Source organism: Rana temporaria, chromosome 10 (genome assembly GCF_905171775.1).
Source record: "Rana temporaria chromosome 10, aRanTem1.1, whole genome shotgun sequence".
NCBI lineage: Eukaryota > Metazoa > Chordata > Amphibia > Anura > Ranidae > Rana > Rana temporaria.
Window position 1 is genome coordinate 59,156,994 of NC_053498.1, and position 18,470 is coordinate 59,175,463.

At 42.4% G+C, this 18,470-nt stretch overlaps 1 protein-coding gene across 2 annotated transcripts; it reads left to right on the forward strand.

Annotated features, from left to right (window-relative positions):
* The first annotated feature begins 264 nt into the window (after positions 1-264).
* Positions 265-17,824, forward strand: LOC120916600. Of its 2 annotated transcripts, none has more exons than XM_040327670.1 (4): positions 265-371; positions 4,382-4,442; positions 11,430-11,577; positions 17,219-17,824. In XM_040327670.1, the coding sequence occupies exons 2-4, from the start codon at positions 4,400-4,402 to the stop codon at positions 17,742-17,744; spliced, it is 717 nt and encodes a 238-aa protein (XP_040183604.1). In that variant the 5' UTR covers positions 265-371; positions 4,382-4,399; the 3' UTR covers positions 17,745-17,824. The 2 variants fall into 2 exon arrangements, with proteins under 2 accessions (XP_040183604.1, XP_040183605.1); XM_040327671.1 differs by having other exon boundaries at positions 354-376.
* Positions 17,825-18,470: the final 646 nt, after the last annotated feature.

The following is an 18,470-nucleotide window of genomic DNA, read 5'->3' on the forward strand; positions in this document are numbered from 1 at the left end:
GACATCCTCAGTGTTTGATTTGTAAGCAGAATTCAAGGTTTTTGGAACATGCTGTAAGCCAACTTCATATATATCATATATTGTTTTAAGCTAAATTTGATTATGCTTTACAAATATTTTAATGGTTGATAAACTACTGTATATGCAAAATATTATGAACACATAACATTTAACGGTTACTGGTGGACTTTTCTGCTGCTTTATATTTTAGGTGACCCCACTTGTTTGTTGTTTGTACTGCAAATGTTCCTGGCTGCTTATCTGACTGGAGTTGTGCCCATCGATCAGTGGGTGCTCTCAGGCTAAGCATATAAAAAATCAAGCAAGCAAAGCGTGCCTTATCATTGAAAGACTCAGGTGTTGGTTGACTGGTAAGGTATATGCTTTTCTTCTTAATGTACTGATCTCAAATTTTAAAGGCATTTGTAAAAAGTCTTGAAGGAATCTTTATAAAGTGTGACTAATTGGGTTTCCAATTATTCGCCATACCTTTTGGGCCAATCCGTTGATTTCAATGAGGACCCACCATACTTATTAATTCATGCTCTGCAACTGAGAATATTAGATTTAAAGAAAACCTAGGCATTTGTAATAAGTTAAATCTCCAGCTGAAATGTTAAAATAGTGTAAACTTAAAGTGTATTTAAAACTATAACTTTTTTTTTTAGTTTTCATTAGTTACTTGCTTAAAACTAGCAATTGGTAAATCTGCCCTGATTTGAATCACAATTCTATGAACCTGAAATATAGGCAAATTCCAGTAAAAGTCTATAATGGATCTAGTTGTTAAATTCTGGTCATTTTTAGGGCTATAGGCAAGCTACTGTCAAATACACTGCCATGGAAAATGTTCAGAACAAAAAACAAAAGTCCCGTAAAGAGGGGCAACATTAGAAGTATACAAATAATTTAAATAACATGTTTTGAGATGCCCTAAAGCTATACGTGGTGTTATGGAAAAATATGATTTTCATGGACTGTCCCAGTGACAGCATACACTTTCAGCGCATATTTGGCTGTGGAATTGATATTTTTTCTTTTACAAATAGCTTGGCTTACCTAAAGCAACAGCCCTACAATCTGATTTGTTTCATAAGAAAAAAAAAAAATTCAGGTGTCTTTAGCAGCTTTTTAACCACTTCCATACCGCGCCTATTCTGGCACTTCTCTCCTTTATTTAAAAATCATATTTTTTTGCTAGAAAATTACTCAGATCACCCAAACATTATATATATTTTTTTAGCAGACACCCTAGGGCAGGGGTGCCCAAACAGTGGCCCGCGGAGACCTCTGATGTGGCCAGCAACCTCCTGCTCTGGGATGGAATAGAATAAAATACTGCTATTAAAAGTTAGTTTATTACTAAAATCACAGGGGTAGATCCACAGAGCAAGTACGCCGGCGTATCTACTGATACGCCGGCGTACTTTCAAATTTCCTGCGTCGTATCTTTAGTTTGAATCCAAGATACGACGGCATTTGGGTAAGATCCGACAGGCGTACGGCTTCGTACGCCTTCGGATCTTAGATGCAATACTTCGGCGCCCGCTGGGTGGAGTTTGCGTCGTTTTCCGCGTCGGGTATGCAAATGAGCTATTTCCGTCGATTCACAAACGTACGCGCGGCCGCCGCATTTTCTAGCGTCGTCTGTAGTCGGCTTTTTCCGGCATATAGTTAAAGCTGGTATTTTGCGGCGTATAGTTAGACTTGCCATGTTAAGTATGGCCGCCGTTCCCGCGTTTAATTTGATTTTTTTCCGTCCGTGAATCGGAATGTACGTAAGTCCCGTCTAAATTAAAAAAAATGACGTCCTAGCGACGTCATTTAGCGCAATGCACGGCGGGAAATTTCGGGACGGCGCATGCGCAGTTCATTTGGCGCGGGGACGCGCTTCATTTAAATGAAACACGCCCCCTAATCGCCGATTTGAATTCCGCCGCCAGAGATACACTACGCCGCCGTAACTTACGGCGCAAAATCTTTAAAGCGGTAGTTCACCCTCAGTGACACGATTTTACCATCGAGACAGGCATTGTAGCGTGAGCTACAGTATGCCTGTCCCGATTTTTTTTACCCCCGTACTCACTGTGTACTCGTACATTATAGATTTCGGCTCCCGCGGGGAATGGGCGTGCCTATGGAGAAGGAGGATGATTGACGGCCGGCCCTGGCACGTCACTCTCCCCGAAGACAGCTGGAGTAGGTCTCGGCTCTTCACGGCGCCTGCGCACAGGCTATGCGCAGGCGCCGTGAAGAGCCAAGCCTATTTCGGCTATTTCCGGAGAAGCGTGACGCGCCATCCTCCGTCTCCATAGGCACGCCCATTCCCCGAGGGGAGTCGGTATCTTCGATGTACGAGTACACGGTGAGTACGGGGATAAAAAAATCGGGACAGGCATACTGTAGCTCGCGCTACAATGCCTGATTTTATGGTAGAAGAAATTTTTTTTTTTTGGGTTTATAGGGTGAACCCCCGCTTTAAGGATTCGAAATTACTCCAGGTAAGGTACGGTGGCGTAGTGTATCTCTGATACGCTACGCGGGTGCAGATCTCTATGGATCTGCCCCCCAGTGTATATATGGGCATATCTTTTCTGCAGTGATTACTGGGCTGCTTTCAAACTGATCTGCAGGTGCAGAGCGGTTTACCTGCGGGTTATCTGCACTGAGCCGGAAAAAAAAATTCACAATCTCATGCTTTCAGCCGCGATTGCGGCTTTGTTTGCTTCCGGGTACCCGGGCGCGATGTCATAACGTCTCGCCCGTGTCTCCGATGCTCATAGAGATGACCGGTGACAAAATCTCTATGCTCACCATCTGCCGGCGGCCGATTCGTTCTCTGGGCCTCCGGTGGCACAGGAGAGCCCAGAGAAGCATCGCCTATAAGAACGATCAAGCGGCGGAACCGCCTCTATGATCATTCTTATCGTGCACAGAATCACCGCCTGAAAATAGGGATATCTGAATGATGCCTGTATCTGCAAGCATTATTCAGATATCCCCACACAAAGTACAGGATGTCATATGACGTCCTATGGTAGGGAAGTGGTTAAAAAATCGAATTGTAATAATAGGCCTGCTTTGACTGGCAGATAGAAATTGGTTAGTAGTTTGCTGAGGCTCTTCTTGCTCTTTCTCATGCAAAAACTGTCTATTTATTTCAAGCTCTCATTAAATAGTAAGAGACCTCTGATGACACAGCAGTATTAGCAAGCAGCGAGACATTATTAATGGCAATGGTATAATAGGCCTTACAAGTGTACAGTATCTCACAAAAGGGAGTACACCCCTCACATTTTTGTAAATATTTTATTCTATCTTTTCATGTGACAAAATAAATAAAAAATAAATAAAATAAAAAAACACAAAAGTAATGAAAACCTAAAAATGCCACCCCTGACTCAAAAACTCAAACCCCCATTTTTTTAAGGGAAGACTTGCAGGAAAAAAAACATTTTTAGTTAATTTAGCAAAGTTGAGTTATGGTATTTAAATGTGTGCAAAACAGATTTATGATTTTAAATTCCTCTACGCAGTACACAGGTTCAAAAAAAAGATTTCTTTCTATTTTGGATAGAGCAAAAGAGGGTATTTTATGCCATCCGTGTTGCTTTGGGGACATTTCTCTTCCTGTCCCAAAACCAAAACAGGAAGTGAATGTGTATTTTTAACGCTGTAAAAACGCTTCAGTGTGAAAGGGGTCTTATGGATTAAGACCCCTTTCACACTGAAGCGTTTTTACAGCGTTAAAAATAGCGCTATTAAAACGCTCATAAAACGCTCTCCATGCATCTCAATGGACCCTTTCACACTGAATCCTGCAAGCAGCATCTTTGGAGCAGCTTTTGGGCGCTGAAAAAGACGCTCCAAAAACGCCCCTTTCCATTGAAATGAATTGAAAGCGCTGTAAAAACTCTTACCCTTTCACACTGAGGCACTGCAAAACGCCCTAAAACGTTTCGGGCGCTGGCAGTGTGAAAGGGCTCTGAAAGCACTCAGGCTTTCACATTGGGATTGCAGATGAGGCTTCGCTCGAATAACGCTCGAATAACGCTCGAATAACGCTCGAAAAATGTTTCAGTGTGAAAGGGGCCTAATTGTCACGGTTACCAGAACTAGTGCCCTATTGGAAGATTTCCCCTCTAGTCTTGTTCTGGTGACAACACAAAATATGAGATTTCCTTTTGATTTCCCTCTTGGTTATAATGATAAACAGGACATATAGAGATGATGAATCTCCCCAATGGGACTGATAGGTGTTCAAATCCCTATCATTACCCAAAACTGAAAAAATTACTTTTTTTTGTTATCAGAACTACTTTTATCTACTTTTATCTAAATGTTGTAATTTTTTCTGTTTTTTTTTTTTTTTTTTTTACAGCTTTAAGACCTTTTCAGAATGAAATCCCTGGTTGCATCCCTACTGCTGGTCTTCCTTATTGGTATGGAGTTCACATATATCCCTACATGTTTGAATCCTAAGTACTCTGGTGGTGCTCTGGTTAAATGGGCAAAGTGGCAGTTTATTCTAAAAAAGCATCATAAAGCAAGATAAAGAATTGCAACTCTTTTCTGTCTGCAGGCTAATGCCCTGTACACACGACCTGAATTTTCAATGAAAAAAGTCAGACGAAATTTTTTCATCAGATATTCCCACCGTGTGTGGGCCCCATCGGACTTTTTTCGTCTGAGTTTAGAAATAGAACATGTTTAATTTTTTTCCGATGAAAAAAAATCCTATCGGAAATTCCGATCGTCTGTGTGAAACTCCGACGGAGAAAAAAACACGCATGCTCAGAATCAAGTCGACGCATGCTCCGAAGCATTGAACTTGATTTTTCTCGGCTCGTCGTAGTGTTTTACATCACCGCGTTTTGGACGGTCGGAATTTGGTCTGACAGTGTGTATTCAAGACAGCTTGAACGGAATTCCGATATGTGTACGCATTAGAGTATGTGCGAAAATAAATGTGAAAATTTGCTTCCAGGCACCTTAATTATAAATGTGATAATGATGTCTTCCCATGCCTTATGTGCAACATCAGGGTTGTCACTTCAAAATGTTCTCCCACAATGGGCTACACTTTGATATGAACATACAGATTGTTGACATATTTAGCATCATCTTCTGCCAAGACCTCTTTCTGCACCTATACATCTAGGTCCTGATACTCCGTCGTATCTGTTGTTCTATCTATGCGACTGATTCATAGAATCAGTTACGCATAGATATCCCTAAGATACGACGGCGTAATTGTTTTACACTGTCGGATCTTAAAATGCAATACCGCGGCCGCCTCTGGGGGGAGTTCGCGTCGTAAACCAGCGCCGGGTATGCAAATTAGGAGTTACGGCGATTCACGACGCTTTTTCGCGTTCGCTACGTCGCCGCTAGTCTAATTTCCCGTCGCAAAGTTAGTCGTTTTTTTTGGTGCCTTAACTTTACACAGCAATCGTATTGCTGTATAAAGTATGGCCGTCGTTCCCGCGTCGAAATGTAAAAAATAACGTCGTTTGCGTAAGCCGTCCGGGAATACGGAATTACGCTATGCGCGTCGCCGTTCGAAAAAATGACGTCACTTCGCGCAAAGCACGGCGGGAATTCGGAAACGGAGCATGAGCGGTAGGTCCGGCGCAGGAGCGCGCCTAATTTAAATGGCACACGCCCATTTGAATTGGCCCGCCTTGCGCCGGAGGCCGCCGGCGTAGGTTTTCATCGCAAGTGCTTGGTGAATCAGGCACTTGCGATGAAAAATTGCGGCGGTGTAACGTATCTACGATACGTTACGCCACCACTCATCTACGTGAATCTGGCCCCTAGTGCTCAAACCAGTGAGGCCATTCATCATTAGATAGCGATTTCTTCCTCTCTGCATACATTACCTTCTACTAACTAAGCCCCTTTTCTTAAAATATATCTACCCAAGAACAAAACATGAATACATTTTGAAAGACCCTGGGAGGTATGGGATTATTGCGCTGCCAACAAATAGAAACCAAACATATCAAATATTTATAAAAATAAGAAAATTGTATTAATTACAAAAGATAAAATCTGGTTCAAGTAACAACAGAGAAAAACAGATTGTGGGAGCAATACATAGAGATACAGGTCAAAGATCAAGTCTACCCAACTAGTTTCGCCAATCATTGGCTTTGTCAGGGGATTTAAGACTAGACCGTCGCAGTGAAAGGCTCTGAAGAGATTACAACAAAAGTAGTTTAACAATTTCATAAATTTCATAGAATACAGTATACTTTTAAACAATGATTTACATCATATACAGTTTGGCTAGGACATGTGCTAAGGCATCGGGAACCAAGGTCCCACAGAGTTTGGTCCAAAGGGTCTCTCCCTCCTCCCATAGGGCCCCCACAATGAAGCCCCTACACAAAGTGCAGGCTGGCATTTATATCCCTATGGGGTAGACTAGATGGAAAACCTACCCTTTGCTCCCCATGCAGCCCGATGAGGTGTCCCCTCAAGGTGGGTGCGGATCCAATGACCCGGAGCAGCGGCTGAAGGTGGACAGTAAAACAAGTCACAATGAGAAAAAGGCCACATACCACATGATGTGAAAAGATTCAATGAATACAGTATTAGTATTAATCACAACATATAATATATAACACAACATGTCTACCCCATAGGGATATAAATTCACAACTTGTACAAGTACCGATACTTTTTTTTTTTTTAGTACTCGCCATTGCCAATGACCTACCACAACTGTTTTGTTTACACTTTAGCTGTCAGCAATGGTACAAAGGATTGAAAAGTTATTTACAATATTTTTTTATTTGTTTACATTTTGAACTTTTTTCAATGTGAAATGTGTAAATATATGTAAACCACTTGCCGACCACCCGCCGCTGTTTTACTGCGGCAGAATGGCACGTGTGTTCATACAAAGTATGAAGACCTATCTCTCTCTTCCAATAGAAAGTCCCCTCCCCCTATAGTTAGAACACAGTGAGGGAACACAGTTAACCCATTGATCGCCCCCTAGTGTTAACCCCTTCCCTGTCAGTGACATTTATACAGTAATCAGTGCATTTTTAAAGCACTAATCGCTGTATAAATGTGAATGGCTCCAAAAATGTGTCAAAAGTGTCTGATGTGTCTGCCGCAATATTGCAGTCCCAATAAAAATTGCAGATCGCCTCCATTACTAGTAAAAAAATAATAATAAAAATGCCATAAAACTACCCTCAATTTTGTAGACGCTATAACTTTTGCACAAACCAATCAATATACACTTATTGCGATTTTTTTTTTACCAGAAATATGTAGAAGAATACATACTGGCCTAAACTGAGAAAAAATATATATATTTTTTTTTAAATGTGGGATATTTATTATAGCAAAAAGTAAAAGATATTGTCCCGAATTCAGATACAACTTACGGTGGCGTTACCCCTGCTCTATGAGGCGTAGCCAATGTTAAGTATGGACGTCGGGCCAGCTTTAAATTTTGCTTTGTTAGCGTAAGTCGTACGCGAATAGGGCTGTGCGTAAGTTACATTCACGTCTAAAGCATTGACTATTTGCGGCGTAATTTGGAGCATGGGATATTTTCACGGACGGAGCATGCGCCGTTCGTTAAGAACGTCAATTACGTGGGGTCACGGCTAATTAGCATACAACACGCCCCCTACCAGCCTATTTTTAATTACGCGGGCTTACGCCGGCCAATATACGCTACGCCGCCGTAACTTTAGGCGCAAGTTCTTTCTGAATACAGGACTTGCCTCTCAAAGTTACGGCGGCATAGCGTATATGAGATACGCTACGCCTACCTAAAGATAGGCAGATGTTTCTAAATCCGGGCCATTGTGTTTTTTTTTTCAAAATTGTCGCTCTTTTTTTGTTTATAGCGCAAAAAATAAAAACTGCAGAGGTGATCAAATACCATCAAAAGAAAGCTCTATTTGTGGGGAAAAAAGGACGCAAATTTAGTTTGGGTACAGCGTTGCATGACCGCGCAACTGTCAGTTAAAGCGATGCAGTGCCATATTGTAAAAAGTGCTCTGGTCAGGAAGGGGGTGAAATCTTCCGGGGCTGAAGCGGTTAAAGGTGTAAAAAAATTAACAAACAAAACAAACAAAAAAAAAGTTTTAATTATTAACTGATCATTGAAAGCACCCCTGTAAGTGATAAATGGTTTGTCTCATCCCTCCAACTGAAATTGATCTGGAAGAAAGCTTGTTCTTTTGAAAAACAGACTTACTGGACAGATCACCAGGTACAAATAGAAAAAAGAAAGCCTAAAAAAGAAAACTAATGCAACCATAAAATCTAAGTATTGGTAAGCTGCAATATATTAAATGTTTGTTTTTGGGTTTCATATCACTTTAAGGAATCAAGCGGATGGGAAGCTCTCAGCAACTACCCATTTTTTTCTGTCGTTTTTTTCTTTTATTCTGATCACAGCTGTGCAAAAATGATAAAAAATATTACCTGGGTCCTTTAATGTAGGCCATTAATGTTGAGAAGTGGGAAGCCATCTTAGTGTCCATCCCTCTTTTATTTTTATCAGCGACTCAAAAACTATTACAACTTTTTCTTTTGCATGCAGGACACCTAAAATACCTTGGTCCTTTCAGGAGGGCAGTACATCGTGCAGCAAGATAAACCAAATGAATAGTGACTCTAGCATTGGGAGGAAACTTTTTACTCCCGGGTCTCTATAAAAGACACGTGGCTACACAATGAAATTGGATGAAAAGCAGTTTATTCTTAAACTGCATAGGGGGTTCTTTATGCCTCGTACACACGGCCGGACTTTCCGAGAAAAAAAGTCAGACTAGCTTTTTTTCTCAGAAAGTCCGGCCGTGTGTGGCCTCCATGTGACTTTTTTTTGTCGGAAGTCCGACGGACCTTAGACATAGAACATGTTCTCTTTCTTTCCGTTGGACTTCCAACGGACTCAAGGCGGACTTTTGCACGGTCAAAAGTCTGATCGTGTGTATGAGGCATTACTGTGGTAAGGATGTGAAACTCCCTTCCACAGCTGGTGGTGTCAGCAGAGTACCGATACTTTTTCTCAAGTACTCGCTGATACCAATTAACGATGTGTATTTTTAGTGTCATATAACATAAAATCAATAATTGCACTTGGATGCCCAGCTCACCTGCCTCTACCCTAGTGGTGTAACCGATATTTATACATAGGCCCGGATTCACAAAGCACTTACGCCGACGTATCTCCAGATACGCCGCGTAAGTGCAAATATACGCCGTTGTATCTATGCGCCGGGCCCACAAACTAAGATACGCCTAAAAACAGGCTTCATCTGACCGACATAACTTGCCTACGCCGGCGTAGAGTGGGCGCATATTTACGCTGGACGCATTTGGCGCTCCCATTGATTTTCTATTCACATATGTAAATGAGGGAGATACGCCGATTCACGAACGTACGTGCGCCCGAAGCAGTGCACGTAAAGTCATACGTCCGGCGTAAAGTTATGCCCCATAACATAACATGAGGTGTAACTCAGCAGCATCCATGCAAAGTGCTGCACCAGGGAACACAAGCCGACGTATTTCACGTAGGACGTGAATATGACTAGGCGTAGGTTACGTTCACGCCGTAGGCAGTGATCCGACGTATCTTAGGGAGTAGTTCCGACGTGATTCTGAGCATGTGCACTGGGATGCGTCCACGGGACGGCGCATGCGCCGTTCGTTATACGTATCTGTCTGGCACTCGGCCCATCATTTGCATGGGGTCACGCCTCATTTGCATGGCTCATGCCCACTTCCACCTACGCTGGCTTGCGCCTAGGAAACCCAGCGCAGTTTTGGGAGCAAGTCCTTTGTGAATTCTGTGCTTGCCTCTCTGCGCTGCGTCGGCGTAGCGTACAGGAGATACGCTGCGGCGGCATAAATGTGCGCCGCTGTCTGTGAATCCGGGCCATAGTCTTTACTTTCACTATATATATATATATATATATGTGTATGTGTATATATATATCGTATATACTCGAGTATAAGCCAAGCTTTTCAGCTTTTTTTGTGCTCAAAATGCCCCCCTCGGCTGATACTCGAGTCACCTTTTTGCATCTGATCTCCCGGACTTTGGGGACCCGGTACCGGCTGGCTGCTTGTTGTCCGGGGGACCTACGGCTAAGGAGCACCGATTTTTCAAAGCCGGGCACCCCTTCCATATACTCCCATGTTAAACGGTAATTTCTCAGGTGACTTTGGGGACCCAGTATTGGACGGTCATAGGTCCCCTGGACCCAGAACGTTGCACACATGTAGCCCCATTCCTCCTCTACAAGTGTGCAAAGTTTGTTGTCTAGAGGACCTAAGGCTGGGAGCACCAATTTTTCAAAGCCGGACACCTCTTCCATAGACTCACATGTTAAATGTCAGTCTAGTCATGGACACAGTGAGGCATGGACACAGTGAGGTATGGGCACAGTGAGGCATGGGCACAGTGAGGCATGCACACAGTGAGGCATGGACACAGTGAGGCATGCACATGGACACAGTGAGGCAAAGTGAGGCATGCAGATGGACACCTTAGGCTTATACTCAAGTCAATACATTTTCCCATTTTTTTGTGGTAAAATTAGGTGCCTCTGCTTATATTCGGGTCGGCTTATACTCGAGTATATACGGTATATATAAAACCAAATGTATACTGTATGTACAGTATATACCATAAATGTATATACATTTTGGACAGAGTAAGGAAGGAGAGGATTTTTTTGTTGTTGCCATCTGTGTCCCATTGGAGAGATTTGCTTTCACACCCTGTCCCGTAAACACAACAGGAAGTGAAAGGAAATCTCAAAAAAATTAGGGTTGCCACAGCAATACACATGTTGGTAGACTTGGCTCTCTATTCCTGTTCTGGGGACAACCCAACATTTTGGATTTTCCCTCACCTTCAGTCACAATGACAATGACCATTAGAGCAATTAGAGAGTGTCACTCTCCCCTGTGAGGACTCAGACAGCAATACAAATCTGAAGGGGTTGCTAAACTTTCCCTGCTATATACAAAAGCAAAAAAAAAGTTTTGAAGTTTTGACTTTAGATACACTTTAATTCAAAAATTATTTGTACCCCGTTTATTTATTGTGAGTTTTTCTAACAGCAAGTTAGAGCTGACCATGGGAAAATATCATGAAATTCCTGGGAAGCTATAATTGGATGGGTTCCGACAGTCCAAGACCATAACTGAGTCAACTCCCATTACCCCTCCATTGTGTATTAAGCTCCCAGAAGGGAATCCTACTGTATACTCCAAAATATATCGACCAATAACCACATTTTGGTTCCATCAGCCCAGCGCTGTCAGCCATACACACCATGGGGAAGTATACAGCGTACAGAATTTTTCACAGATTGTTTTCACAGTTGATGTGCCATAGCAACCTTTTGTATTAACAGTTTTTTTTTTCTGTCCTGCAGGGACTCAGGGTCACTCAATTCCCCAGGAAAAAAATACTGAACATGTAAGACCTAGTGCTCAAGAGAGTCTGAAACGCATGATTACTGGTGTCTATGTGATTGGAGCAGAGTTAGTAGGAATGCTTGATTCAACAGATTCTCAAAAGATGTAAGCTCAATTATATTCAGCTACTTTCTAAACCTGGTCAAAATATATATATGTTTTTTTTTTTTTTTTTACAGAAAATGTATATTCCTTATTTTCTTTTGTGTATAAAGTTGTTAAGGTCAATATCTCCCCTCATATTTCTCCCTCCATTATTTGCCAAACGTGGAAAAAAATCTAGATAAATCTATTCTATAGATCAGAATGAAATCATAAGCAACAGCCATGGTTTTATCGAAGAAAAAAAATGTACTTTCTTTTTCTAAGGAAGTGAGGAGAAGCTGGGGCACTGGGTCATTTTGAAGTGGTATATTTTGATATTTCTAGAATTTTTGAGGTGGTTCCTTGCAGACACCTAGGAACCCACTTATGGAGCGTGGGCATTGCAATGTTTACTGCTTTTGCATTTTATTAATAGGCAAGTGCAGTTAGCTTGCCGGCCACTAGATAGCTCTATTGCCATTATGTCACGTTAAGGGGAAAGTTGTAGGGAGCTGCGGTGGCTCAACGCGATTGGCACTGCGCTGATAAACCATCCACCTCTGCAGCTAGGGGTTCGGATCCCGGTCTCAGCTACATGTGAATTGAGTTTGTGGTCTCAGCCCGGCTCCCGGTGGGTGTGCTATGCGAGGTAAGCCTGCGCTTAGTACGCCCACCCCCCTCCCACAAAAACCACCACACTTACACGCACTCGAAATTGGGTTAACATGCACGCACTTTGAAGGCAAAGGACTAACAGGGCTGGTTGAGCGGGCAAATCCTCTCACTCCCTTATAGGGAGTCCCTCTGCCCCGTTGGGCTTCAAAGCGGAGCAGGTAGGGAGGGCTGTGTGGGAGGACCCCCTCACACACCCGCCATTGCCACCCGGGGCATGGAGAAAGGTGGCAGATTGCCTCTGGGGAGGCCTCCCAACTCCTGCAGTCTGGCTCCTCTCTCGAGTACACGCACAAAAATACACTTTAAAAAAAACTAAAAAAAGGGGAAAGTTGTAATCAGGTGTTAGCCAATTCTTTTAAAAATACATGGTTTAACAGTAATGCATCTTTGCTAAACTCATCTTTGCTTTTGACATCTATACATCTGTTGGAGCTGGAAAGTTGCTCTTATCAGGACACCTGGGTACCTGCTTGGGAGGGAGCTGTTGCTCTTCTTAGAGAGGATACTTCTTAAAGCGGGGGTTCACCCTAAAACATATTTCTAACATTACATTGAGCTGACTTCTGACACTGACAGTACGTTGATTTTTTTTTTTGATTTTTTTACGCACATACCATTTTATCGCTATTTTACCCCCCCGGCTTCCGGGTAGTGAATCCTGTGGGATTGGGCATTCCTATTCACAGGCTAAGTGATTGACGTATGACCAAAAGCTTTCCACCGGCGCATACGGTGCGTCACGAGTTGCCGAATGAAGCATATACATTTTTACTAACATTTTACTAACAAATTAACACATTTTACTAACAAATTAGGCTTCGTTCCCATCTCTGCATTCCGAATTGCGTGCGGAAGCACCACAATTCTGCCCGCGGTTCGAAACAGTGGCAAATTGCAGAATGCCCGTGCGTTCCCTGTCACTTTCAATAGCACCCCAAATGCGGCGCGCTTTTCCCACAATCTGTTGGTCCACAATCATGATAAAATCATGCAAACAGAATTGCCGGATGTCTGTTGCTGAAAATAAGTACAAGAGCTTCTTTTGGGCAACAGGCGTCCCACGATTCTGTTTGCGTGATTTTCCCACGATTGTTACCCGATACACCAAGATACGAACGGAGCCTAGAGCCCTCTAAAGGGTGAATTAAAGCTTAGAAGAGTCATATTTATTAAAATGGATAGATGTCCCAAATGTCTTGGACAGATCCATGTTGTTTCTAACAATAAGTTTTTACTGAAATAATTCTTTAACCACTTAAGGACCGGACCAATATGCTGCTAAATGACCCAAGGGGTTTTTACAATTCGGCACTGCGTCGCTTTAACAGACAATTGCGCGGTCGTGCGACGTGGCTCCCAAACAAAATTGGCGTCCTTTTTTCCCCACAAATAGAGGTTTCTTTTGGTGGTATTTGATCACCTCTGCGGTTTTTATTTTTTGCGCTATAAACAAAAATAGAGCGACAATTTTGAAAAAAATTCAATATTTTTTACTTGTTGCTATAATAAATATCCCCCAAAAACATATATAAAAATGTTTTTTTCCTCAGTTTAGGCCGATACGTATTCTTCTACCTATTTTTGGTAAAAAAAGTACGAGTACCAATACTTTTTTTTAAGTACTTGCTCATACCAATTACTGATACCTATTTCCAGCATTTAGGGAGATCAGATGAGGAGGAGCAAAGAGGGGGTAGTCTCCCTCATCTATCAGTGTGCGGTGTAATATTACCATCTGGATGAGACCAAGTGATAAAGAAACACAGCACTCCCAACACTCAGCGCTGTTGGCCCCACAACTACGAGGACCATGCTGTCACCCTACTGTATGTCCTCCTCCTCCTCTAAACGTGCTGACAATTGAGCCAGAAGGTATCAGTTTTACGTATCGGTGCATTTTCACGAGTACTGATACTTGTACGTTTGAATGCCTAGTATTGCCTAGTATTGGCACCGATACCGGTATCGGTGCAACCCTAGTTTAAATATTCTTAAAAGTATAGGAAAATGTGCATATGCAAAAGAGCGGAAACTCTTTTGAGAAAATATGTTTAGCTAAAAAAAGGTAAAGGCTAAGGTAAAAAAAATATATAATAATTTTAAAAAGATACTTTTGCAAATATAATAGTTTGGGATAGAATAGGCAAACCCCAGACAGTTTTCTTTTTTGCTGTCTGCCTTGCAATATAAAGCTCTCCTCTCATTTCCTGTCCTGAAGATACAATAGGAAGCGAGATCATTTGTTTTACATATTATTTATTACATGCACTGAAAATGTACGCAACACTTTACATTATTCCTTACCTTTAGGAAGCTTAAAAACAAAGTTATTCATCATTTTAATTTAACTACTTTCTGCCTGGCCCATTGTAAAAAAAATTAAAATTGAAAACATAACCTCCTGCGCTCAGGTGTGGTGCTTAGGGGTGAGATGAACTCTCCTATTGGTTGATCTTGCAAATATAAAACACAATCGTCTTGCTGTCCTCTTAGTTGGTATCCTTTTGCAAACTAAAAAACAGCAAAAAAGAAGGCGCACCAACCTAGTGAATACCCATAACTCCAATATTTTTTAAAAAGTAGAAAAACAAATGGGTACTCACAAACACGTGCTTTACATTAGCATATCTAAGGCCTCGTACAGACGAACGGATTGATCCGCGGATCAGTTCCAGCGGACAAATCCGGTCGTCTGTACGGCCTAGCGGATATTTATCCGTGGAGATTCGTCCGGCAGATCGATTTCAAGCGGATAGAAATTTCTTAGCATGCTAAGAAATCTATCCGCTTCAATCGTGACCAGCGGATTGATCCGGTCGTCTGTACAGACTCACCGGATCAATTCGTCCGCTCCCATCCCTCGCATGCGTCGTAATGATTCGACGCATGCTTGGAAGTAGTTACCCTCCAGCGTCGTGGACGTCGCCGCGTCATCGCCGCGGTGACGGCGCGACACGTCACCGCGGATGTTTTCCGCACGGATTTTGATCCGATGGTGTGTACAAGCCATCGGATCAAAATCCGGAGGAGATATCCCCTCGTGTGTACGGGGCCTAAAAGATACAGACAAGACTGCCTCCAATCCACCATACTCTCCTGACGGCATTGGAAGACCTCTAAACTGAAAGGGGCAGATCCACAAAGAGAGTACGCGGGCATATCTAGTGATACGCCGGCGTACTTTCAAATTTCCCGCGTCGTATCTTTGTTTTGAATCCTCAAAACAAGATACGACGGCTTCGTACGCCTTTGGATCTTAGATGCAATTCTTCGGCGTCCGCTGGGTGGCGTTCCCGTCATTTTCCGCGTCGAGTATGCAAATTAGCTATTTCCGACGATCCACGAACGTACGAGCGGCCGTCGCATTCTTTTACGTCGTCTCTAGTCGGCTTTTTTAAAGCTGCTATTTGGTGGTGTACGCAGTGTTAAGTATGGCCGTCGTTCCCACGTATAATTAAAAAAAAATTTCGTTTGCGTAAGTCGTCCGTGAATCGGGCTGGACGTAATTTACGTCCACGTCAAAACAATGACATCCTTGTGATGTCATTTAGCGCAATGCACGGTGGGAAATTTAGGGACGGCGCATGCGCAGTTCGTTCGGCACGGGGACGCTATTCATTTAAATGAAACACGCCCCCTACTCGCCGCATTTGAATTAGGTGCTGTTACGCCGCGAGAGATAGACTACGCCGCCGTAACTTACGGCGCAAATTCTTTCTGGATTCGAACCAAACAGAAGTAAGTTACGGCGGCGTAGCGTATGTCAGATACGCTGCGCCGGGGCAGATCTTTGTGGATCTGCCCCTAAATGTACGCAGCACTTTACATCATTCCTTACCTTTCGGAAGCTTAAAAATGAAGTTATTCTTAATTTTAATTTAACTACTTCCTGCCTGGCCCATTGTAAAAAAACTGAATTGAAAACATAACCTCCTGCGCTCAGGTATGGTGCTTAGGGGTGAGATAAACTCTCCTATTGGCTGATCTTGCAAATATAAAACACAATCGTCTTGCTGCCCTCTTAGTTGGGATCCTTTTGCAAACTAAAAAACAACAAAAAAGAAGGCGCACAGACCTAGTGAGTACCCAAAAACAAATGGGTACTCACAAACACGTGTTTTACATTAGCATATCTAAGGCCCCGTACACACGACCGGATCTGTCCGTTGGGATTTATCCGCGGATCAGTTCCAGCAGACAAATCCGGTCGTGTGTACGGCCTAGCGGACATTTTTCGGCGGACATTTGTCCAGCCGACCGGTTTTCAAGCGGATAAAAAGTTCTTAGCATGCTAAGAAATCTATCCGCTGGAAACCGGTCCATCGGACTGATCCGGTCGTCTGTACAGACTCACCGGATAAGTCCAAGCGATCCCCATCCCTTGCATGCGTCAAAGTAATTCGACGCATGCGTGGAAGTATTTACCTTCCAGGGTCGTGCACGTCGTCGCGGCGGCCACGTCACCGCGTATGTTTTCCGCGGGGATTGTGATCTGATGGTGTGTACAGCCCATCAGATCAAAATCTGGAGCAGAAATGTCCGCTGGAAACGGTCCGGCAGACCGTTTTCATCGGATATCCGTTTGTGTGTACAGGGCCTTAAAGATACAGACAAGACTGCCTCCAATCCACCATACTCTGCTGCCGGCATGGGAAGACCTCTAAACGTCCATAAATGGCTAAGTTTATGCCAACACCTCAAATTGATCATTCTGTTATGGTAGAAATATTCCAAATATTTTTGCGGAATAGGTTATAAAGGAAAATAAAATAAGTTTGTGATTTCCTCACAGTGGGGCAATAGTTTTTTTTTTCCTACGTTGCCTTTGGATAAGTTTTAAAACTTTTTTTTTTTTTCCAGAGAAAAAAAAAATTGTGAAATATATGTGTAGGTTATCTGGAAAGAAATGTATTTGCTGATCTTTTAAAAATGCACCCTGTTTGATACAGGAACATATTAATCCCCCTTATATGATTTTGTCTTACAGAGAACACTTGCAGAGCAGAGCTGAAACATTATTTTTTGATACATACAACATGTTATTTGTAATTGGTGACACCATTATGGAAACCTTTAAAGAAGTGGATAAGGAAATTACTGAACATCACCCAACATACAAGACAAAGGTCTTACCCATTGTCAAGGAATACGCCGAAAACGTTATAAAATTCGTAGTGTCTTTGAAAGATGAAATTCTACCTTATGTTACTAAGGCTAATACAGAGGCCTTGAAAATTCAGTTACAATTTCTTTCAGAAATGAAAAGTTTATTTGAAGGTCATGTTGACAAACTGAACTCTTTTAGGGAGGATATGAATGCCAAGATTAAGCCCTTTGTAGAGCAAGTCCAGCAAGAACTGAAAGCAGCAGAGAAGGAAGAATCTGATCATAAGCACTTAACTGAAGAACAACGCCAAATATATAAAGATTTAATGAAGAGTATGGCGCCATACCGTGAAGAAGAAGCTAAGAAATTTTTTGAATTTCTTGACAAAATCTCTACCAAAGCCTAGATATTTGTTCAGGAGACAAAAGAACAAAAGATGTTTTCCTTAGCTCTATCAGTCCTAATAAAAAAGTATGTTTTAAAGGCTGACTTCTTAAATTCTTTTACTTCTTGTTTAGTTCGGACTCTACAGAATCGTTATTTTTAATGGTCAATGTTGTTAATAAAACAGAATATTTTATATGCAGGTAAAAAAGAAAAAATATGCAGTACATGTCAGCAATACATGCACATTTCTTCATTTTTTGTCTCTTTTTAAAAATGCAGAAAGCACAGGAATATACTGTATTTATTGGCATATAACACTCACTTTTTTACCCTGAAAATAGAGGGTAAACTGTGCCTGCATGTTATACACAGGGGGCTGTGGAAAGTTTTTTTCCTGAAACTTCCCTCTTAAAGTTAGGGTGCGTGTTATACGCCTGTGCGTGTTATACGCCGATAAATACGGTACCTGTTTACAGTGCTGTCTTATTCAGGGTTCACATGGGGCCACATCAGGGCCAACTCTGACCTTGGGGGATGCTGTTGGCAGTACTGAGGTCAGGTGACGTGTTAACCATTACTGTACTGCACACCTGTACTACCACTCTAGTTAAGTTAGCAGTGGGGCTGAATGAGTTGGCACTGGCCTGGCGGCATCTTCTTCTTTCCATCACCGACCTGTCATTTTCACCGACTCTGCGCATTGTCAGCGGGTTGCTCCGCTTTCCCCCACCACCAAGCCAGGAGT

Excerpts from the sequence above, each read along its gene's own strand:
- LOC120916600 (XM_040327670.1), top strand. The coding sequence starts at position 4,400 with ATGAAATCCCTGGTTGCATCCCTACTGCTGGTCTTCCTTATTG. Across the intron at positions 4,443-11,429 it reads ACTGCTGGTCTTCCTTATTG|GGACTCAGGGTCACTCAATT; the intron begins GTATGGAGTTCA and ends TCTGTCCTGCAG. Across the intron at positions 11,578-17,218 it reads TCAACAGATTCTCAAAAGAT|AGAACACTTGCAGAGCAGAG; the intron begins GTAAGCTCAATT and ends TTTGTCTTACAG.